The 26045-nt window shown below is 29.1% G+C and overlaps 2 protein-coding genes across 4 annotated transcripts in view; both read left to right on the forward strand.

Annotated features, from left to right (window-relative positions):
- Positions 1 to 310: 310 nt before the first annotated feature.
- On the forward strand, positions 311 to 2392 carry LOC105250116. 2 transcript variants are annotated; one of them, XM_011256057.3, is made up of 5 exons: positions 311 to 718; positions 821 to 984; positions 1096 to 1799; positions 1880 to 1985; positions 2094 to 2392. In XM_011256057.3, the coding sequence occupies exons 1-5, from the start codon at positions 462 to 464 to the stop codon at positions 2237 to 2239; spliced, it is 1377 nt and encodes a 458-aa protein (XP_011254359.1). In that variant the 5' UTR covers positions 311 to 461; the 3' UTR covers positions 2240 to 2392. The 2 variants fall into 2 exon arrangements, with proteins under 2 accessions (XP_011254359.1, XP_011254358.1); XM_011256056.3 differs by having other exon boundaries at positions 1084 to 1799; positions 2094 to 2390.
- An 846-nt stretch (positions 2393 to 3238) lies between these two features.
- The window catches only part of LOC105250115 (somatostatin receptor type 2), a 68312-nt gene continuing 45505 nt past the window's right edge, over positions 3239 to 26045 (forward strand). Inside the window, exon 1 of one of the 2 annotated variants that reach the window (XM_011256055.3) lies at positions 3239 to 3323. The gene's annotated coding sequence lies outside the window, so the exon portion shown is untranslated. Of the gene's footprint in view, positions 3324 to 13010; positions 13400 to 26045 lie in introns of those variants that run through there. The other variant, XM_011256054.3, reaches the window with a different exon arrangement.

Consider the following 26045-nt stretch of genomic DNA (forward strand, 5'->3'; position numbering starts at 1 on the left):
ATTGGCTTCTGCTTTTTTGCCAAGATCTGAATGCGCCCGTAGGGAACATTCATTAAAAAGGTACTTTATGCTCCGTACAAGAGGTATTTTTTATGTCCATATCGGATACACAGAAATTCGATGATGAAATAATATTTGGATGAATTCAAATACTCGCATGATTAAAATAATTTGTGTAATTATTATCTTCGATGAAGGAAACACAGTCGATAATGTCAATGGTCTTCAATTATCCCCAGAACGATCGAGCTCACGTGATCGCGAAATTTACCCATAGTTGATCGTCTCTAATACTTTTTTATCGGCGATTCAGATCTCAAGATTCAAGCAGTTTCGAGTATTCGGACGCGGGAACTGCCGGCTGAAACAAGGATGAGTGAGAAAGCAGTCAAGAGTGACTGACGATCGCATTGCCATTCACGTCTTTCGCAATTGATACGGTTCAATCAATACGTTTTATAATGATGAATGCAGAAGTAGTCACGATGAAGCATCTACAGTTCCGTTTAAAGATCGATTTGTCCAAGTTTTTCCACGATGCGCGTCAATTTTGCTGGATTTTTGTCGATGGAACGAAGATCCAGCAAATTATTCACATCCAGCATCACATTAGTAAACTTTTCAGCATCACAGAACCGTTTCATTTATTGTTAAATGATACCGAATACTTGCCGCCAACAGAGGATGTGCGTATTCTTAGGGAGAATGAGACGATACAGTTAGTACAGTTTAATTTTTAGTTTGTTTTTATTTATCCTACGATAATAATTATTCGTTTTAATTGATAATTATAACTGATTAGCAATCTCATGAATTGCAGAGTAATTCCTGGATCAGGTATAAAAATTGAAGTTGATAAAGCAGAAACAACATGCAATGGTTCTATGCATGATAAAAAGATGCATACAAAAACAGGAATAGATGTATCTGATATGTTAGATGTATCCAATAATGTTTCGAGCGACATGCAACCAACTTCCATAAGTTAGTTTCATTTATACATTATGTAACATGAAAATGAGGGTGAAATAAAATGAATAATTTTATTTTGTAACAATTACTGGTTATTTGCATTTATTTCAGATAATGTTACAGAAAATATGACATTCTATAGTGTAATTGATGATACAATGATTGATGATACAGAAGAAGAAACAGACTCTAAAGTTACGGATAACAATTTAACAGAGGACTGTAATATGACAGACTCGATTGTATCTATTGCAAAGAGAAAGCGAGTACGAAGACGAAGACCAAAAAACCAAATTAAAACTTCATTTATATTATCTTCTGATATGAATGAAGAAAACAAACAAAAAAAACCAAAAATTATAGATTCTTATATTATTCCATCTGGAAAGCATATACGGTTTGATAATATAGAAAAGGATGAGAATACAGAAAAGGAAGACACTACAGAAAAGAAAGAGAATATAGAAAAGAAAGAGACTACAGAAATGGAAGAACACAATATTGCGAAACAAATAGTACAAGAAATATCCAGAAATGAATCTTACATAAGCAAAACTTCATCCTCTAGAGATTTGTCTACACTTTTAGCATTAGGACAAAGTTCAACGCCAATTACATTTATAAACAAGAAAGCGAAAACCGAAGTTAAGATGGAAAATAAATCAAATGATGGGTCCATGATAGATAGATGCTCAAATTTGAGTCAATTTCTTATGAAGAATATTAAAAGTAAGATACAAAATTATGAAAACTTAATACATAGCGATCTAGAAGTAATGCCAATTATGACTAGAAAACCACAAGTTAAAGACATCATTGCTTTCAAGGTATATAATATATTAAATATTGTAATTTAAATATAAAATTAATAATTGTATCTTTTTTATTAAATAACATTTAATTTTAGACTTTGAAGATTGGTACTGATTACACACCTCAAGTATCTAATTTTATTATAACTGAGGTAATAGGTTCTTGTGCAAACTTTACAAGATATCATTTAAAAATAATCAGTAAGTAATGTATATTTGATTTTATTTATAGTAAAAATAATTGAATGATATAATAGTTAGAAAATGTAACATAGAATTAGAGACTTTTATATAAAATGTTATTTACAGAAGGCAAAGAGGAAATTAAAGCGCCATGTGGGAAATTCTCTCTTTCGGAAGATGTATCTGCTGGTGATGATATGGATACGTTTTTTCTTAGTTATTCGCAGATGCAAGAACCTCGTTTACTTTCTTCTAAATCTTCTATTTTATAAATACTTGTTCCTATAGTTTAATTTCGTTTTACTTAAAATGCAACTAGTGTAGTGCATTTATGTTTAGTCTGTTTAATTAACATATAATTTTTTTCTGTTTTTATTAAGTATTGAACTTGATTGCTACTATGTTGCAATTTAATATTTTTAGCATTTATATTGAGAGAGATATAATTTAATTTTATAATTAATAATAAATTGTGATACAATATATGTTTATTTAAATTATATATACTTTTTTCATACATAAAATAGAATTAGTATATATATAGTATTTAAATTTAATAAGAAATTTCTTTTTTATTTGTAAGTTTTTATATCTCAGGGAGAAAAAAAAATATATAAATGGATATTGATTTAATTATCATATATCTATCATATATGAGAGAGAAAGATAATATTTATGTAGATATACATAAATATAATAAATAAATCATTCTATAAATAATTTCTATAAATTCTGGATTTTTTGAATTTCACATGAAGATGTATTTCAATAAGAAACTATCGTACAGTTGGCTACTAGAAAAATTTGCGGGTTTTTTGAAGTTGTCTATTCGATAGCCAATTGCGGTAGCTATGTATCTATATTTTCTTATTACGCGTGTGTAAAATTTCTATAATTTACAAGATAAGAGTACATTAGTTCTCTCTTGATCAAATTATCTTATTATTATCGAATTATTGCAACTGAAATTCCACATATATGAAATCAGAAATTATGTGCGGAATCTTCGATATTTATTAAATTGGCAAGAATGCTGTGGGTTATATGTAGCATAACATGCGCATGCGCATAATTTTCTTTCTGATTATCTTGCCGCGCTTGCACAACATCGAGGTGAAGTCAAATTCGTACTGCGTCACATCTTTTCTGAAAGTAAATCGCGAGTGGGAAAAAAATTATATATCGCAAGTGTTTCAAAAGTACTCAGTGAAATATTGTAGTTTATCATTAATTTTATTTTAAAAATTGTAATTATAGTAAAGTATCTTTTCGATGTACTGTGTTATATTCTCACGAATTTGGAACGATCCTTAACCAGGAGTTAGCTTTTCAACAAATCTGATGAAGCAACGATTAGTGAGTAAATTTATTTTATATACTAATAAAATTTATTTTATTATACTTGTGCGGTATACATATTATTTAAAGAATTTAAAACGCTCAATAGATTAAGAACAATATGTAGCAAAGTTTTTAAATGACTAACCTAGAAGAGAAAAAAATTTTAATAGAGATCTATTATATTCTTTTTTGCAAGTTTTTCACACATTAAAGATATATGAAAATTTTTTAGTATCATAATCGATATATATTTAGCATAATCCTGTTGAAAACAAAAGGTTATCATAATTAGTTTAAATAAACTATAATTAAAGCAAATAAAAGCACATTTTATTTTGAATTTTAGTTTGAATAGTCTCATATTACGAAAGTGTAGAGTAGAAAGTGAGAGTCTAGTATGTGAGAGAGAGAACAAATAAAAAAGATTTAAAATAAATGATTAATTTAATGAAATTTTCTGCATAAAATAACATATGGTTGTGCGGAAGTTGTAGTTCACGGTTGACATTCTTCCTGAGAAACATGCAAAGCGCGAAGAAACCAGGTATGAGATATCGTTTTATCTTTGTTGCAATATGTCTCCGCAACTGTTGGTGCCGGCGCGTATAACACCTTGTTTTGGTTACTCGGCCATGAATAATTCAAGAATTAAAGCGCGAGAGTAAATGTACGCCTCCGACGCTTGGTGGATTAGCTTTGCTAGTGTAAAGGATTTTAATTCGCGAAATTCAAAGGGGAATTATTCATAATATTCGTAGTTAAACAATCAGCGGAACACTGTATTAAATGCGTAATACATGCCCGCTACCATTGGGTTTTTCTTATTTTGAAAGCACATACTTTTCGTGCCCTCTATTTGACAAGATTGCTTGTTAAAATTAAAGCTTGAATAACATTTGAATCTGCTTTTGCTTCACAATCAACTATTTCAATATTTATAAAGTGTTGAAAAATTATTTAAAATTATCGATAATAATTAGTTTGTAGTCAGACTAAAAGTGAATTACAGTATTTTTCAATCAAATTGTTTGCACGTTGTCTGACTGCTACATCATCAAATCGATGGATCCCAATCATTATGCACGTTGCAATTAATGGCATTCATTCTTTCGATCAAACGTCAATTAGAGCTCTCTTCACATATTAATTATTTGCACACTAGGAATACTCGGAGAAAATCTCGTTATACATGGACCTATTTTCCAAGGGATTCTTTTATAGATTTTAATGTAAAATCACATATTATGTAGAGTATATTTAGCGAATTTAATTGCGTAGAATAAATATGATTTGTTGAAAATATGACAACAGTAAATTTATACAATATATTTTGTATAATTCAGCAATTTTGATGGAAATTACTTTCTAGAAAATACGAGCTGGAAAATTAGAGGAAAAAAATTTTGAAAATACTAAATTAAAAAATAATTAAATTTAAAAATTTTAAAGAATAGAATATATGAAAATTTTATTATGAAAAATATTCATTAGAATATTATTATTTGCCTCGCATGATAATTGAAAATAAATGTAATAATATACAGATAGATTATAAATTATTAATAATACGTATATTTATTCTATTATATTTATATCTATCCTAAATGTTCTCTTAATAATTATGTTTAAGTGACTGTTATATAAATCATAAGACGTTTCCAGTATTTCATGAACAAGGTATTAATAATTTAATATAAAAAGCGATATAAAAATTGTAAGTATAAGGAAAGTAGAGGAATTAAATCTTTAATAAGTTACGGTAAAACTGATTAAGGTAATCTATAATAATTAGCAATCCATAATTATTTACTTTCATTTTGACTTTACAGACTTTAAAAACTTTTCACTCTGACTTTATAGAACGTTTTTATGAGTTTTTTATGAGTTTTTTATAATAAGCAATCTACTTTGCCTACAGCATCAAATATTCTGCGGTCTTTCGTTATAATACTATATGTATATGTGAAATTTATTCTGAAAAATTATTTGATTTTTGTTATCGGCTTTCGATACTGTTATAATTTTTTCGATAATTAACTTTTATAAATGAACTTTATGTAAATATTAATTAACTTTAACGCGAATAAAATGAATTTGATATTTATTCCCTAAAATCTATCTTTTAAAATTACGAATATCTCACGGATACATAAGTTATTAAATTTGCAGATGGAAGAGCGCTTCAATCAAATCGTAAATTATAATTTGTTTTAAATATAATGCAATTTTTATTTTTAAGATTATAAACTTGTGCTTTTTCACAATACTAAAAAAAAAAACGAAAAGCAACGCGTTTATGAATATTATATTTTACAGTGTATATCGATATAAGTATAAATATGAGTATATAAATAAAACCTTCGAGATTTCAGTGTGTCTCTGAAACTTTTATGGGAATCTCTTGTTTTCTTGTTACATAACTTTCAGCGTCAAAAGTGATCGTTTCAAGTGAAAAATGTAGATCGTTTAAGTAGAATGAATACGCATATGGCAGATTTTCTTTCATCCGTTTCTATTGTAATAATTTACAAGAATTTTTTTCCTGTATATATTACATATTTTCCATAGAAACGACGTAAATTCGCGGATTTCAAATAAACTCCTTTAACTGTTGTTAAAGCTACAATTGATGTCTAAACCAGTAGCGTTAAAACTCGACGTGCAATCACGTGCACCTTGTTTATGTAATCGCAGTTACCCTATTCCCATTGAGTAGATCCCATGGCGATCGATTATTTCAGGACGAACATTGAGACTTTGAAACTGTAATCTCTCAGTTGTTCACGGTGATTACTCCTTCTTGCTGAGCGGTAATCTTATTGCATAAATTTTCACACAAAGATATATTACTCGTGCGAAAGTTTAAGCAGTAATAATCGAGCATGCATAAATTTTAAGTAATTTGTGTTTTAAAAACAAGGGCGGAGTGAGATAAAGTAAGACGTTATAAAAATGCCGACAATAAACCGGAACAGAATGAGCCATTCGCTGTAGCAAGTATTGATTTAAAAGCTATTGACAATCCCAATACACTTGGATATGCTATTTGTGACGTTCGACGAAACTTTTCTACTTTCCTATGGTGAATGTATACAATCCAATTTCTACTGTTGGAAGTTACGAATGTTTCGACACGTAAAAATATATACATAAAGTTTAACTTACTCATATACAATTCTTTTCTGAAAGAGTACTTAACATAGTTATGGCATTATATAAGTCTGATCAAAAGTTTAGGAGAATTAATATATATGGATATATTTTTTCTCTTGTGCAATCAAATTTTTGAAAGATTTTATTAAATTAAAAAAATTATTGAATGCCTTCATGTTTCATTTTTAATAAAGCAGAGTTAAAAGTTCTAAAAGAGAAGCATGAAATCTCTTTCTTCTCTATAAATAATAAAAATCAGCTTAAACAAATACATACAATAAAATATAAATATAGAGAATAACGAGTAATAAATGTGCAAATAGTTTATAAAAATTCTACACACACATAATTAATTATATGTATTTTATTATAGTAATAACAATGAAAAATTTTTTAAATTTTGTTCTGATATTAATTGATAATTAAATATATTTACTACTTATATACTTTCATGTATAATATATGTATAATATATGTATGTGACGCACATTTCATCACAAACTTGATTTTTCTTGATTGTATCCAGTAGAGAGACTAAACTATCGTTGTAAACTATCGTTCTGTTTTGATCGCCAGGTCCATCGAATTTCGGATATAAAAAGAAACTGTCCGAAGATGAACAGTAAATCACCGATCATTCGTTGAATTGGGAAACTTATCGTTTACTATTGAGGTCTTTGCGATCTAGGGCCGAGCAATCGAGCGAACAAACGTGGTGTATCCATCTCGTATCCGATAATAATTCACGCCCTTTCGTGTCCAGTAATATGAGGGATCTGTCGGGTGCGTGCACACTGAGATACGCATATATATGTACATATCTACTCACAACACACCTCGATAAATTTACGTGTTGACGATGGTGTGAATGCGTGGATGTACAATATACATACGACTGTGGAATAACGGATTTATGATGCATAGTGTGCAATAACATGACGAACTGACGTTGCAAAAATAAGAACACCGCGTGATCTGATTCTTTTCTTCGCGAAAAGAACACGATGCTACCATGTGATGAAATACGACCACAGTAGGAGTTCTATTTTTAGTTATCTCCAGAAACATACTTTTAGCAAACATCAAACGTAGTTTAAATTTAAATCTTTCTCAAACATACTGTACAGATTGACCTTGTATGGTATATTGAAAAAATTATAACGGTACCCATAATATCGTACCCTTACATGCTTAATAAGACGTTAAAACAATGAAAGTTATAATTAAATGAACGATTTTGATAAAAATTATTTATAATATTTAATTAATTATTAGTGCAACGTATTCAATGAAGAATATATATAAATAATTATAATAATTAATAATTTATTAAATTAACAGAGTTTATAGTTGTAAATATAAAGCAATAATAAACAGCAATGATTGTCGATCGATTGAAATTTACAATTTCATAAATATAAAATCGAAATGTATGAAAAATTGTGATAGATGAGGAATTAATGAGAATAATTTGTCTATCTAATTACTTCAGATAATGTATAACGGTGATTTATTCCTTTATATTCGCACAGATTACTCAGCTACAAATAGATAATGTATGTCTTGACAAATTTCTCGTCGGGTCAAAGTTCTGAATCCTTGATCTTTCATCCCTTTCGCCTGAAAATGTTATTCTACGACGCGTTTGTCGTATAAATCACCTCGACTTGCGAGATATGTCGAGATAAATAACGAATTTCTATTGCTAACATTCCGTTTTTCAGTTCGAGATTGACGTCACTCGATTTTCTCTCTCTCTCTCTCTCTCTCTCTCTCTCTCTCTCTCTCTCTCTTTCTCTCTTTCTCTTTCTCTTTTTCTTTCCATTTACACAAATTATATAATTGACAGTATTCATATATATTTATTCATGAGACGTATTTTCCATATCACAATTACTACATAGAAAAAGATTTCATTCATTCGTTTACTAAATTATATATAATTATTTATAATTTCTATATTATATATAATCATATATAATTTCTAATATAGCTTATTTAAATAAAAAAGGTTAATTTAGGTAAATTTATATATGAATATCATTAATGTGGATATTACAAAATATACAGATTGGAAATACTTAATTTTATGATGTATATGTTTTATGATGTTTTAAATTTAATATATATTTAAATGACATAAGCACACTTTATCTAGACTTTATCAATATTTAAGATTTTTTTTAAAAAGAGAAAATTATACACTTTTTTAATGTCTTAAATTCTTCTCTTATATCTCGTATTTCTATTTTCTTCAAAGACTCTATTTATAAAGAAAACTTTCTTAGTTTTCTCTAAAAGATGAAAAAGCTTTTAAAAGTCTGTTAAGGAGAGTGAGATTTAATGTTTTGCAATAAAAATATTAAAAGCCAAAATATAGTCAAAAGTCAAAATATATAATAAATATTTGTAAAAAAATTAATTAATTTAATGTATACGCATAATTACTAGAATAATTGCTTCTTGAAAAAATCAACAAATTACTAAAATTTAAAATAATTAGAATTACACATTAGAGTTGAATTTTTCGCGTTTGTTTCGTCTTAATTATACGTAAATTGCATCATTGGAAGTGTTTATTGCAAAAATTATTCCATGTAAATGAGAAAACCTTCTTTGCCAACGTTATCAATATTCTTACTTATTTAAGAATACTGTAACTTCAGACTAAAAATTAATTCAATTTAACTTTGATTTAACGACAAAATTATGCATTTAACAACTAATATAATTTAAATATAATACTTGTAGATCCAAATATATATAAATTGCTATGTAATTATATAATAATACAATTATTGATAATCTATAGAAAAAATAATATATACAATAGATTGGTATATTATTCGAGCAATTTTTTAAAACAATATTTCAACATCCTTTATAGTTAAAAATTAGCTTATCGATTTTAAACATATTTTTTTATTCAATTATAAACAATACTATGTTTCCTGCGATGATTTATATTTCCATATGCGTAATCAAAAATAAAATAAAACATTGATTCAGGGAACAAAGGCTTTATATCAGTAATTAATATCGCGAATAATATACTGTTAATGCAAACCGATAGTCTCTTTAATTATTTTTTAATGGAATACATGCACACTCATGTGACGAATGCATGCCCGCGGGTAATTCCTGCGGGAGATATAGGTGTCTTCCTCGGTTATATTGGATTGAATTTGTAAACTCGATACAATACTAGGAGATATTGATATACAATTCAAAATTAGAATGGCAAATCTCGTAGGATTATTGCTTTACGATACTTATATAAAAAGTTCTCAGTACATCAAAAGAATAATATAGAAAGATAAGAATAATAGTAAAAATATTGAAGATATTGATTATAAAATAAATCAAACTACGCTGCAGAAACTTCTTTCGTTTGATTTGTGATATTATTTTTTACTTCATAATAATAATTTTTTTATAAAAATAAAACAAATATAATATTTTTTAAAATTTTTTGTTGATAAAAGCGTCTTGAAAAAAAATAATTTAATAATATTTGAATAAATTGAAAAATAATAATTTTAATTAAATTCGAAATATAATATTTTTTGTTGTTTTCTTTTTATTAGTTAATGTTTCATAAATAGCCTAAATTTATTAATTTGAGAACAATACAGATAAATTGGTAATATAAATTAGTAGTAATATAAATTTACATTATTATAATAAGAAAGTGTGATATTTTTTTATAATAGATGTAGAGTTATTATATTTTACTTTTTTCTATTTCTTCTAATTGAACTATGTTTCCGATAGAAACTAATTTCTTATTTGATCAAAAAATTCGAATAAATATAATTTGTTCTATTTTAAATAAATAACTTCCTGTTTACGATACTCTAAAGTGTAGCACATATTTTGTTGGTAACAAACTTCGTCTTCTCAACAACTTAGCAACTCTTAGTCAGCAAATTTGAGTTATTGAACATCAAGACTGCCAAGTTGCATTAAACATTAAACATTCGCTTCTTTGGGGGCGTTACAAGATATTGATGGTTCCGAAACATTCCCATTAAACTAACGCTCACTGGTAAATTGGTCTTTCCAGTTTCCTGTATTTACTTAGCGTTGATTTACGCTGTTGAATGACAGTAATATCTACATTGATTTATGTAATACATTAACTCCTTTAATTAATTTAGAATTTTGTTTTGCGTAGAAGATATTTTAACATACAGCAAATATTTTTTTATATTTTATATACAAACGTAAAAGATTAGTATTTCAGAAACACATACTCATACGTAAACTTTTTTATATTATATATCACTTTTTATATTATATATATATAATATAACATTAAAAATATTTAAATTATTTAAATTATATAATTAACATTTTTTATATGATATAAGAAATTATATTTTCATGTTTGATGGAGTATTTAAAGTTTTATGATAACGTTCATGTATCTTTCCTTTAAAAAATTTCATAATATGTAAATGTAGCTTTTTACCATACGTAGGAATAAAAAATTATAATGTAACATGAAAATAGTAGCAATATTATTCCATGAATTTTCAAATTCGATGCATTTCGACGAGCTTTTGTTAAACCACATGCGAATAATTTCATTGCAAACATTAGTTACTAAAAGTTTAATCAATGGGAATGCGAACAACTCGCGTATATGTTTGTGCATTTTCATCAAAATTTCACATCGGAAAACCACATCAGAGTAATATTCCTTACTAGCGATAGAGCTTCTGAAAACTTTTTCATTGCTAAAGCATCTAATTCGATTTACGCACGCACGTGTCCTGCTCGATTTCAAATATCACACTTTATAAATTCTGACGTCCTAATATACGTAACCAGGGTCTTATATCTATTAGATGATTTTTTCGAACAATGTTAGCGACTATCTTGACACAAATTATGATTTATGTTTCTTTTTGTTTTTTCTTCTTTATTCAAGTCCTTGTAGACAACCGATAAGTCACAAGTTGTCGAAGGATGAATTGAACTCAAAAAAAGACATGATATTGAAGTTCCGGAGTGATTGAGAGCCTATTTGAAACTTTATGGTTGCTATTACCATATTTATATCGTAGAGAACATGAACGCGCACGAACAAAGAAATTTGCAAATTAGATTTATTATGTTCGTCTAGTTGAAATTTTATGATGGAGATTAGCATATTTATGTCACATGTCTTTTTTTAATCGAGCATTTCTCTTTTTCGTCTTTTTATCATCATACATATTAGCTTTATTGTTTTATATATATCTTCACTGTAAGACAGATAGAGTCGAATAAATTACTTTGTTATTTATACAAATGGAAAAAATAATCGATTTCAATTTCAGAGTTATACTATTCCGCGACAATTGTTGTTACGAAATAAAAGCGGAAATACATCGTGGTGAAATTTTATTCTTTCATTGTATTCTTATGGAGCAACGTAGACTGGAAAGAGTAGCGAAGAGCTTCTCCTATAAAAGCCAAAATATATAAACTTCATAGTATAGTGCCAAGCGAAATAGAGGGACTGGGTTGATAGTTCTTGCGACGGGATGCCCTTGTGTGAGCAAATTGTCACGCTTGTGAGAATTTGTAAATAAGAAATTGTTATAACTTCTCATAATAAAAGAAATGAAAAATAATCTCGACAAAATAACTACTTTTGAATTATTTAATTAATGTGTTTCTTATATTTTGAGGCTTGTCAATATTGTATATATTCTATAAGGATTTTAATTAATTTTACAAAATTGAGCTACGCTTAACTAAAAATATATCAAAGGTCGTGATATATAAAAATATTGCAAAAAATTTAATAAATGTGTCTTATTTATTTTATAATTGGTTCTCTATTTTTATATATATAATTCATTTCAGCACAATTAATACTATATTTTATTTATACATCATCAGCGATTTTAATTAACTTTATAAAATTAAACTGCATTTAACTAAAAATATATTGAAGATCGTAATATATAAAAGTATTACAATGCATGATATATAAAAATAGTAGTAAATTTATTCTTTATTTATTTTCTAATTGGTTCTATATTCACATGTATCTAATTCATTTGTCAGTACAATTAATTCACTTTATTTATATATCAATGAGACATCATAATTCAATGTATTGCAGCAATCTATTCTTTCTCCAATGAAACTTGTGTTACATAATTTAAGTTTAATGTAACACAGCAGAACTATTCTAAAATACAATAGTTTGATATATTTTCACTTTTATATCTACGAACGCTTCGCGAATCGGAAAGGTATGCACGATCATGAGAAGGACAGTTTAAAGAGATTCACAATTTCCCATCAAAAGAATTCTCCGACAAGCTTTCGCTTGCAGGATCGCGATAATAATTCGAGATGGAATAGGAATCTCTTCGTCGCGGGGGTGGCTGCAACGTGGAAGAAGCCTGCGTTTAATCGGACGTGAGAGAGAGAAGAGACACGCATGCGCGCATCCCCTTTGCATTTCCCCTTTTACCCCTTAACTACCGGTCGCTAGTAGTAGCACGCGTCGACGTCGACGTCGTCATTGTCGTAGTAGTCGTCGTCGTCGTCGCCGGCGCCGCGACGCCAAAGTAGTCACGGCTGTGAGTGCCGCGTCTCATCCTTCGAGCAGTGCGTGTTCATCTCGCGACGACACGTTTTTTTTTCTCGTTGGTCCTGGCAAACTCGCGCTTTATTTGCACCACGCACACAGTCACGTTGCTCATATATGTTACTTCTGGTTCCTGGCAAATTCGCGCACGTGACACTATCGCATCTCTCGCGATTTTCTCATCATCGTCTCTCGCGGACGTTCTACATCCGTATGTTATTTCATTGCGCGCTTCCCGAGCTCTGCGAGCGTTGTTCAAAGAGGAACGTGTCCGAGCAAACGCATGAAGGAAGTTATCAAATACCGCATGACAGGCTTGTCACGCACGACAGGATGCTGTGAGGTAAAGGGATAAACGAACGTGTGGTCTTGATAGCATGTGAGAAAGCGTGTCGCGCGCGTGCTACATGCATGCGAATTTAAAATTCAAATTTTTCGACCAAAACCGCCATTTCCCGCCGCGCAATGGATAGTTGCATTACTGAATTTCAAAGCAAGGATACTTTATTAGTTTGCGAGCATTTTTCCGCTCCTTTTGATGTCACTTATCATTTCCTATTTTTACTTTGGAAAATACCGATGCACGCGTTGTGGCGCGCAGGAAAATATGAAAAGATACATATGTGCGTTCTATATATATATATATATATATATATATATATATATATATATATATACATGTTGGAATACGTTTTAAGAGTATATAGGCGACAGTTTTTTTTTTAAATGTACCGAATAAGTCCATTTATTTAAAAAAAATAAATGGACAATCCTAAAAATTGTTAAAGATTATTCAAATTAGATATAATATCCTATCGCCAACGAGAGTATAGTTAATAAATATTAAACATTACTTTCTTAATAATTATTTGCTCAATTATTTATAAAATAATATTAAATTAAAATTATTCTTCAAATTATTAGCATACTAATATAAAAAAATAAAATGTTATTGTTTTTTTTTAAGATTATATATTTTTTAGCTCCAAAATAATTTGGTTTTTATTTACTTTAGGATTTAAAAAAATATTTGCTTTTGCAAATAATTATTTCAAAAAATAAAAAACATCAATATTGTGGCATATTATTTTAGGAGAAATATATATATATTATAAAGAAAGTAAAAATTAAATATTTTCTCTGCTCTTGCATTTTAGTACTTGCATATTTTATTTCTATTTACATATTTAATATTTATATATTGTAAGCATATTATATCCGAGCTGTGAATGAATATAAAAACATAAATTTACATAATGATTATCTAAATAGACAAATAAAATATTTAATGTTATAAATTTAATTAATAAAAAGTATAAAATTAATTCACAATTAAAATCACAATTTGCAATTAAAAAGAAAGCTTTAAATTAGTAATAGTTACATGTTTAGAGAGAAATAAAGATAAAGAATATATAAGTTTAAATGTAATAAAATAAAAAAATATAAGTGGAAAAGCTTATTTTATTTTTAATAAACATTTTTTGCATTTTTATATGAAAATATAGTATAAATTACATAAGTTGTAAATTTTAGTAATTTTTTTAGTAAAGTTAGTTATAATTTGCGCTCAATTTATGTATATATATAAATATATATATATATATATATGTATATATATATATATATTTATTTATTTAATTATTATTTTTTAAAATTAACTTTTATGAAACTTTCTTCAACATTTATTTATAAAATAAATATAATTTATATATATGTAAACATTTTTGTAAGAATAGGAAATATAAATATAAAAATAAAATTATAAAAAGAAAATTACTTTCATTAATAATTAAAATTTTTTCGGGAATTATTAAAGCTCGAAATATTCAGAGAAATAACAGGACAGACATTGAAAATGAATGAATATTTGAAATTAGTGAATCTTTACAAAACATGTAAAAAAACTTTTTATAGGTATATCTGTAATCATAAAGATATCACTAAGCAAGGAAGTTTTCCACTTTTTCTTTTCTTTTTAATTAATGCTTCTCGGAAAAGCGAAAGTAAAGTTTAAGAAATATTTGATTTTCATTTTCTTGATAATAACTAAGATTTTCGGTGTGCTTCGATAATTGATCTCGAACTTGATGGAAAATAAGATTTTATAGAGACTCGTAATTTGGGTCTTATTAAGAAAATCGTAATTTGGGTTTTATTAACAATTTATTTGTTTATGTTTTAGGCTGATTTAGGTGGAATATATTTATATTCCACCTAATTTTTTCTTTTATCTCATGTATTTTATAATAATATAAATATATAATACAATAATTTTTGTAAAAAATAATCAACGCTCCATAGTAAATAGAACATGTTTGTTTCTAATAATAAGTAACATTTACAAATGATATTTCATATGCATTAATTTCACATAGCTTCTTCTGTAAAAATTTTCTGCTAGAAAAAAGTAATCATAGCTTCATCTTCATTACCTCGGTTTCTTTTATCACATAGCACATTATACGAAATATGTATAATACTTCATCATTGTATCTTTTTTTTACTTTTCATTTTCTGCGTCATTTCTTATTGTGGGGTGCAGCCGCGCATACAACCCTTTGTGGTAATTTTTTTCTTGTCTTTCTGCTTCCGCCGGAAGGAATATATCTCATTGTTTTGCTAAGAAAGAGAGAGAGAGAGAGAGAGAGAGAGGGAGAGAGAGAGATGTTTAACTATATATTTATTATAACTCAATGTATATGGTATATTTACCAAAGAAAATTTTTTTCTCAATAAATACATATCTACTTGAATTGTAATAAGGGATTCAGATTCATATCATAAACATATATAAAAATAAAATATAGAATATAGGGAATATTTTTATAGATTAGAAATACTTTTTCTTACATTTTCCATTTATTTTAGAGAGCTGAATTTGTTCATTTATATGCTATACATTCGACTGATATTATCAAAATAATTAAAATATTAAAATATGTGTGAGATAGTCGTCTTGCATGAGAACTGGTTTATAAAACTAATATTTTCAATAATATATAATTGCAAAATAATAAATCAATTATTCAGTAATTATTAGTAAAGTAACTCTATAAAAATAAATTAAATAAAAATATAATATTAATTATCATTATCACAATATGAAAAATAAGAAATGTAGTACATACATAGAATTTGAATATAAATGCAGCAATACGCTATGTGAGCGTAGTTTGATAGTACTTTAGCTTGTAAGCAATTTCATGCTTAATACGAACAATTGAAGATTTCCCTTCTAGATTTCTCAGTACCATTTGAAGAGAAACAAATAGAAAACAATAGCACGTTTATGATAAAATGGAAATGCACAGGTAGAATTAGAAAGTATGATATTAGAATTCAAATTAGCGTCATGCCATACTTTCTTTACGACCATTATAATAGCTGCATTCAAAGTATGAATGCCATTAGATCAGATTTTATACAAGTATTTCTGAGAGAATGTACTGACTATAATACTCTTGTGCATACAAGTAAAAAGGAAATTGGAATGATAAAAGCAGCTATTTTACAGTTTTGGCATGTATGACTTGAGCATGCTTCAAGTTATTATATCTCGACTTGCTGTGTTTTAGAATGCGTTGCGTCTCCTAAAAAGGACACAAAAAATGTTACATGTAGATTACTTTAAATTTCCAGGACATTTGAAGATGTTAACGATACTTTTCAACGATTTATTTTAACAATTACAATAGTAAAATAATTAGAAATGACGTTAAGAACTCTTAGAAATATATTTATAAATAAACATAAATCTGATTAGACGACGTAGCTGTCTCTTAATGATCATACATTATGCAAAAAAAAAAGATTACTACATTTTGCATCTTTTCTTTAAAAAAAAAGTTTAAAAACTTTTTGTTGCAAAAACAAAAGATAGAGACAAAATTGACGTAGATTGAAAACCGTTTAAAAATATTAAAGAATATCGCATTGTCAGCATCAGAGCCGATGTTATAAAACGAGATCCTTAATCTCCTGCAAATCCGTCAATCTCTTTTTTTTACACGTCACGGCTTAATGCGCGACGCACATTAAGATTGAGAGAAAGCTGAGCAGCAACAGACTCGATATAGTCACATCGTCTCGTTTGAACATGCTTAAGTAAATATGCATCAAGTTGTCTCGCGTGTCACGATTCATGATCGATCGGCCCACGTCAGACCGTAACGTCGTAATTATCGTCATAAATCTTGTCTGGCTCTACGCATTAGAGAAGTTAAGGCGCGAACTCGCACGAATACACATTTCTATAATTAGCATAGTCATGTAGAGTTCATTTCGGCCGCTTCGACATATTGCAGTTCTTGTTGCTGAGCGATGGACGTCTTATCATGTCTCTACCTGCGCGTATTTCCTCGACATTTATCTCTAAAGAATATAATCTACAAATGTTCCCTATTATATCCGGTCTTTTAACTTCGCTATCGCACCATTTATAGAGGTTTTCATATAAACCGACTTTATAACATTTCTTCGTAAAGCGTCATCATGGAGCTTCGTGAAATATAATGTCTCCGATAGTATAGTTTCAAGTAAATCTTCGTTTTTCCGCGTTCAAGTTGCAAGGATATATAGGAAGTTCTTAATATAGAAGATGTATTTCAAATACTAAATAAAGTCGCGATGCTAATCGATATGTAATATCTTTCCAACGGTTTAAATTTAAAACAGCTAACAATAATATGCGAAGCACAATTCTGTCTTGCTGTTAAGATATATAGCAACATCATATATTTAGTTAATGCGAAAAAAAAAATACTGCAGACATATTCTCCCTTGGGTTCGTTAAAAGTGTATAGTCGCTAATGGCTTGATGCGAATGGCTTGAATCTTGCGAATGCCTTTGACTCACCTCTAGCGACGATACTTTCATTTTATGGAAATGTGCGCACATATTTCGCTGGCCAAATCGCTTTCTCGGGATATTGAATCTTCCCTTAGCTCGTCAACACGCTTCTGTAAAAAACGTTACTTCAAATGGCATCTGTCCCAACTTGGACTTTATACTTTTGTTTTTAAATAAATTAAATATTGACAAGTGCTCCTCGGGGATAAAGTCTCTCAGTGATATAAATATGATAAAATCTGCAGAATGCTTCTCCTCGTTGAATTTCGTAACTCGTGATCGAAGATTTATTTTCGCGCTCGCTTTTATAGCATTTTTATTATAAATTTGTTCCCCGCATGCGCGTGTTTGTTATATATGTGAATACTTTTACAGAATTTTTGTTCGTAAAACAAGGGATTGTTTGTCGGGAAACGAAAATAGAATGGTTTGTACGTGATTGAAATTACTCCTGGGCATCTGTTGTTATACTTTCCTCGCATTATCCACATGCATTGTTTTCGCCTGTGAGTGTCACTTGTAATATACATAGTGATAGTGCACGGATATCCGTTTCGCGCGTATCTCGTGCCATTCACAACTTTTCTCGGTTACTTTCATTTTGTCGCTGCAGGCGACATTCCATCGAACAAGTACAAATTTCATGCCGATGAACGATATGTGGACATGACACGATTGAAAATTTTGCGTCGAGATGAGTAATATCGATGTTAAAGAAGAAGAACCGACGCGTTGTGCGGTTGGTTTCTTATGTTCTCTCTGTGATATCATTTCGCCCCTTGTTCAACAGATTGATTTTCTCGCTTATCGCACTTCACTTTATATGTCTGGTCTCTCATATTAATATGAGAAAATGCGTCACGTAGTCAACTTCTTTCTTTATCAAGTTTCTTCACGATTACCTATCTTTAGTCAGACATTTTTCTTTTCTTTTGTAACGGTATAAGGAAAATGCGTCTTTTTATTTCACTTTTCATACAATTGATAAAATACATTTTTTCTTATAAATGGTAATCATTTATTAATAATTTAATTCTTATAACTAGTTGAGCGTGCAAACGATTGTATATAGGTAATTACTTTAAGAGATCGACTATTTCAATAAAGCTGTTAAATAAAAATGAATTTCAAATTGAAATCAAGTATTTTAAAAATGAAATCAAGTATTTTTTTAAATTAAATTCAAATATATACATATAATAATTATTAAAACATAAATTAAAATTTCTACTTACGTATTTGCACATCTATCATTAAAAAGAATCAATATTCTTGCAATTAGTGTTCGATTAATTGAAATTTTTATATTACATTAAAAAAAAATAAATATCAAAGAATATTTTTATTCATATATTGATTTGCGAATGATTGAAAGCGAGCTTTCTGAGCGACTCATTAGTCTTTTAGCCTTGAGAAATCCCCAACTCAAGATCCGCTTAAAAGAGAGAATGAAATCCTTCGACAAAGCAGCCATAAGCGCTTTGCTTTAACAGCAAAACATGATGTGAGATTTTAGAATGAGATAACGAATAATTATGGAAGGAATTATACTACTTTATATACGATGCGATTGTATTTCGGATTGAAAGCGGAATTAAAGATGAAAATTAAAATAATCACATGTGCGCATGTAATTCTTGGCGAGGTCGCCTATAGGGACCGTAAACGTAATTAATCTACGTATTGTTCTAATCTTACAATCGCGTGCAATATGTTACATTCGAGCGAGAAATAAATGCATGCAATATGCATGTGCGCTAATACACACGAACATACATTTTAAAAATATATACATTTACATGTATAAATATATATTAGAAATGCAACCTGTGTTTTCATTTTATGAATATTCTCCCAGCACACATATGTGTGTTAATTCTTGCTGAAACATCGGACATAATTCCTTTTTCTATGTCACATTTATTTACTATAATATTAGTGTGCGTTATATTACACGCGCATTTATCATATTTATCGCAAATGCGGCGAATACCCCATCATCAGTTTTATTCAATGGTTTTATCGATTGGCGTCAGGTCGAACGGTCATAAGCACGATTAATTATATCCGATCTAATCTGTCCATGTGGTAGTAAAGTCGACTGTCGGAATTCGCTAGTAATTTAACTGGATGGATGTCCGTCGTTATTTATTAAATATCCAGTAAATTTGCGATTGAGAAACTTCGAGCAACTTCAATTCTCTGATGTTTGAATTGCGAAACTCGTGATGATTTGCGACTCTGATACGTTTATCTTTCGGTTTGTTCATCGAGTTTTTGTTCGCGTTTTGTATTCATGTGCTCTCGAGTTTTGTGTGTGCATCGTTATCGTTTATTTCATTAGAAATTGACCTGAATCTATGTCTACCATGATTCGAAAAAGGCGAGATCAAAAATAAAATTGGAAGGCAAACAACAAGTTTGATGTGAATGGTTCGCACAGATTTTGCATCAATAATCATAATACTACAAAATGTAGTAAATACTAGATTTTATATCGATGTGAGGTATCGATTTATTTGGATTATTGATTTATTGTCATTTTCCTCCATATCGAGATATATCCCGATGAAATTAATCGAATTATCTCTAGTGATCATGTTGTCAGATAGACAAATTTGATTCAATTATTACCATTCTCGTCGAACATCTCTTGCGACGTAGAAACTTTGGAGAGCTTGACGAAAGAGAGAGAGGGAGAGAAAGATAAAGGGAGAGAGAAAGCGAGAGAGAGAGAGAGAGAAACAAACAAGCATCCTTCAATTTCCTAAGTTAGAGATGGCTTGTATATTGTTAGTAGTTGCTGTATCACACAATGTAGCTCATTGTCAGATTAAGATTCCGGTACGTTTCCGCTCTCTTCCTTTCTTTCTCTCTCTTTATATATTAGAGAGTCAATTAAATATAATTGAGGAGATAGAAATAAATAGATTAGTGAATGTTGATAGAATTTATTGAAAACTGCATGACGCATAAGAAGAATTGGGAATAAATATGGTATGCAAATATATTAAAAATTCCGCAATATTTAGCTACAATATATGCAAATACATCAACAGATTAATTAAAGTAGATATTTGTAACATTTAATAACGTGACATTTGATAACGTGATTTTTTTACATATATTTAAAATAGCCGATAAAATTATGTTATGAGAAACTAATATAAAAGTGATACGTAAAATTAATGGAAACTTCTTGCAATACTTACTGTTAGCAATATACTTATATCACGAAAATTTCGAATATCGAAAGAATTCGAGTGATAGATGGATAATAAGTAAAAAGTTGTGAAAACTTTTTTCCCCCTCTTAAAAACTTTTCTGAAGACGGATGACTTTATAACTTGAGATAAAAAAGTATACAACTTATACAACTGTTTTTATACAAGAATTATTCATTTCAATGTACTTAGCAACAAATATAATTTCGAAATTGTCTACCGTTCAAATACATATTCTTTACTGATAAAAATAGCAGCTTTAAATCCCCTATATCCTTTCTCCCTCTTTCTTTCCCCGTCCTTACACGGTCGAGCATACAATATCGTTCTGTACAAAAGCATTCATTGAAATCGCGCAAACGAGGATGGAAAAGATCCGACCATCGGGCGATAAGGGATCCGGGAAAATGTGGAGTTGGCACGGCAATCAGGTACCAGGGAGAAAATACGATCGAGCGATGAAAGGATGGATCCGCCCTTGTGTGGCGCGGTTTAAGTCTTCGAGTTGCTGCTGCCGCACCCTCGTCGGTCTGACATGCGCCATGACCCGCGCATAGGTATCCGTAGGTACGCGTTCCAACACTTCTCTACTGTACAACTGACTTTTCGTCACAAACCGAGCATACACATGAATACGCACATTGTGTTCACTGTCCATCTATTTCTCTCTCTCTCTTTCTCTCTCTTTCTCTTTCCTTCTCTCATTCACGCATGTATGCATAAGGTCATATTCATTGTGTGAATGGTGTTTTGTCGAATAACCGTTGTTACCTCTCCGAAAGAATTGATTCCATTGACATCGGCACGTGTATAGTTTCCGGATGTAGAGATACAAGATACAGAACATATGTATCGCTCACAGCGACTGGTTTACACAAACTCGTCCGGACTTGCAAATAGAATGGCAATGGAAATCTCGATGCGCGGTTATCGCTGGTACTGCTGTTTCTGTTACCACTTGTTACACTCTTTCGAACGCAAGCGAATGAAATAGGTTGAGTCTTAATTTATACTTTTATATTTGAAATTATAAAATAAATGTGTGAGCTCATATACTATATATATATATATATATATATATATATATATATATATATATGAGCTGATACATTATTACATGTCATTACGTATATTATTATATTACATATGTATGTATGTATGTATGTATATATATATATATATATATATATATATATATATATTTAATTTTATTATATAATATAATTTAATAAATTATAATAAAATTATATTATATAATAAAATTAATAATTGTATAATAAAATTATTATTTAAACTATTATAAAATGAACTTTAAGTTTTAATTCTTCTTTCTTATAAAAATATATAATTTTTATTGATTCGCCATTTTGTTCTCAATGTGTCTCACAATTAATTATATTAAAACATTTTTTTTGCAAAATATAAGTTAATCTTAAATCTTTTTTAACGCAATATATAAATAGGCGATATTCATAATCTCAATATCTACTTCAATTATATTAAGTGCGACAGTAAGTTTACATGTATATTGCGAGCTTTTTTTAAAACGTACCAAAGCTTTATTCTCACACGATACTGCCTAGTGATATGTTTGAGAGACGATGCCGTCTGCGAATATTGGACCGTCGAACTTTCTCAGAACAAATCGATGGCATTCTCTTTGATCGTGATACCCTTTGTTGAATCGTGATTATTACTCATATCGCCGAATCGAAATTTGAATGCAATAAAACTTTTCTACCCATGCATTTCGTTGCTTCTATAAGGTCACACTGAATATACGATGTAAATTAAAACAGATATTACAAAATTGGAAATATTTGACATAATATCAAATGTCTCTATCTCTTTACAATAATATTTATTTATTCGCCTATATCTGAATGGGAGCGCTTATTATTTATGTAATTGAAAATATTTTCATGCGCAAATTGTGGAAGCTAAATAATATATGAATTTACATTTTTAAAATATTTTGCAAATTGTCAACAGATAATTTTTTATTATCATACTACTTCAAGTACCTAAAGCAGTAATAATTGTATCTCATGAAATTATTCACTTTCACATATTCTATTCATTAGTGTAAATGCTAATAAATTTAGAAATTTAGAATGCTATAAATTTAGAAAAGCAAATATTAAATGGTTTCTATATAAAGAAATATTATAAGTTATATTTAGAATGCTATAAATTTAGAAAAGCAAATATTAAATGGTTTCTATATAAAGAAATATTATAAGTTATATTTAGAAATATAATGACTAATTTACTAACAATTAAAGAACAATTAATTTTTGCATAACTATGTTGTTAACATTGTCAACTTATTAGATGTCACGAGAAAACTATTGGACAATTTTCCCTAACATTTCTCTCTCTCTCTCTCTCAATTTATAACATATAAAATAAGGGCTTTGAAGCTTTGAAGCCTCGAGCCTTTTCTCTCGTGATACGAAAATATGGCAGGATACGAGATTTGTTTGTACATACATATAACGCCGTTTATATGTCGTGGTGCTAAAATTACCATATCTCGATGGCCATAGCGAATTGACAACGAGTGACACACTTTGTTGGTACGTTTGCGATGATATTTTTTTAAAAAATAGAGAAAGAAATATATAAAAACTTTTTTTACATTTAAATATAATATAAAAAATTCAAAGTCAACAATATGTTATTTAATCAAAGTTTTTAACAATCAATAAATAACTTTTTCTAATCTCTTGAAAATTTTAAGTATCTTTTATTGCAAATTTATCTTATTTGATTTTGGTCATTTATTTGACACACAATTTTTTTAAAGTGCATTTATTCTTTCGTTGAAATTGCATAGATAAATAAAGATTCTAAAAATATTACGTATTATTGCGCAGACAACTTTTACTGACGTCAATATCATGTCAATCTAACGTTCAGCCGCCTTCAGTCAAGCGATAAAAAAAGAAATGATAAAGAAAGCGCTCTTAAACTATTTTGTAACATTATCGATCGACACGGTAACTTTATGTACTTTTTCATAAACTCGTCAAGTACATCCCTCCGTGCGTTGCATCGTCCGTTATGAGGCGTAAACGAGACGAGCTTTATCGAATAGTCGTTCCACGCTATTTCGGAAATATTTTCCGGGATGTATAGGATCGTTACGATGAAAAGCCACTGTCGCGATGAGGAGTGAGTTGGAAGAGACAGAAAGTGGCACTCGAGAATTGACGTTTACCAAACATTGTTGTCAGACCCGTGAGCCTGATCAATGAAGAGTTAATGTGAATAGGCTTCGATATATAATGTCTTCACTCTGTCTGTAGGAAAGTGGCGTCTTTTTCTTCGGAATACAATGTAGCTTTTCATTCTTTATTCCTGTATCTGTCACTCGTGTTCCTGATATGTACAAGCGGTATGCGACGCCATATACTGCGAGAAATATATTGAAGAAGCGAGATGAAGGATGGAAGCCGTGAGATACGTTCGAATGGCAAGATATTGCCTCGATATTTTTCAATTGTTGGGTTATAAGCCACGTGGCATTCCACGTTTAATCTCCACCTTTCGCTCGAGAAGTACCCTTCGTTCGAATCGATTCCGTACCCGATTGCTTCTTTACTCTTTTATGGCATTAAGAAAGTTTCCAGAGTACAATTCGGTCACGTCACCGCACAGTTGGGGCTTGAAATAAAAGGGCGTTATTTTCAAGTTCTATGCGTTATATTCCAACAGTTTTCCACTGTTAAATAGATCTTTTGTGACACAGCTGAGAAATGCGATTTCCAGTATTTCATCCAGGATTTCTTTATCGAATATGAACGGATACTTATAATAAGAACACTGTCTAGCTTGATGCAATTACTCGTCATTTAATACAGTATTTCTTACAATAGATCTTTTGCGCGCTTTCGTCTTGTTTTAATTAAAATTTCTTGAAATTAAGCCAAAAGAAGTTGTAATTAATTATGTATTATATTTACACTTTGCTATAACAAAAAAATTTCTATTCTGATTGTGAGAATTATTGTTGTTTATCCGTTAGCATAATCATTAAACGATTGATAAATTGTATTTTATAATAATAACCTGTCTTATCGTAAATAAAATCACGATTTTTTTGCATCGGCTATAAATTAAAACTGTTGTAGAATCTAACATTGTGTGCGTGTGTAAGTGTGAATGTGGATGTATGGATGTGTGTGTGGCACGAGTAAATAATTATATTAAAATTCTATATTACATTTTTTTTACATTTATAAAACTATTAAAACGTATAATATAAAGGAATGTTGCATATTTTAAATTATGTTTTACTTATAAATTTATATATATAAATTAATATATAAGAGTGCGAATAACTGTTATTCAAAATTTTTCCAACTTCAAGAATAGATTTCATTTTTGCGTTAAAATAAAGTGTATAACGCGTAGATTACGAATAGCAAGTTTTCAAGTAAATCGAGTTAACGTTCCAGAGAAAATAGCTGATAAAATAAGTACTTCTTATAAGAGTAAAAATTAAAATTTTTATAAAAATGAAAATTAAACGAAACTCTATATGAGAGGGTTCATATAAAAATACATTTTTGTAATCTACACGTCATAAACTTTATTTTAAGCTAACAATGAAATCCAATTTTGAATTATGGAAATTTTGGACAACAGACCTATGGATATTTGTCCGCACTTTTTGCCTTATTTTACAAAGAAAATTGTTGCGTGATGTGTTAATTTATTTATCTCGTGCATTTTCCTCTCTTTTATCGCGAGCTTTTAAAAAGATAAACGGTAAAGCATGGCATATAAAAATAGTTTAAAAATATTTTTAAAATAGTGTAAAATAGTTTAAAAATAATCTATCAGTTTACATAACAATAAGAATTCTCGTTATTACATTATTTTCTCGAGAAAACATCACATGCAAG

Source organism: Camponotus floridanus, unplaced genomic scaffold (genome assembly GCF_003227725.1).
Source record: "Camponotus floridanus strain SB8 unplaced genomic scaffold, Cflo_v7.5 scaffold80, whole genome shotgun sequence".
Lineage (NCBI taxonomy): Eukaryota > Metazoa > Arthropoda > Insecta > Hymenoptera > Formicidae > Camponotus > Camponotus floridanus.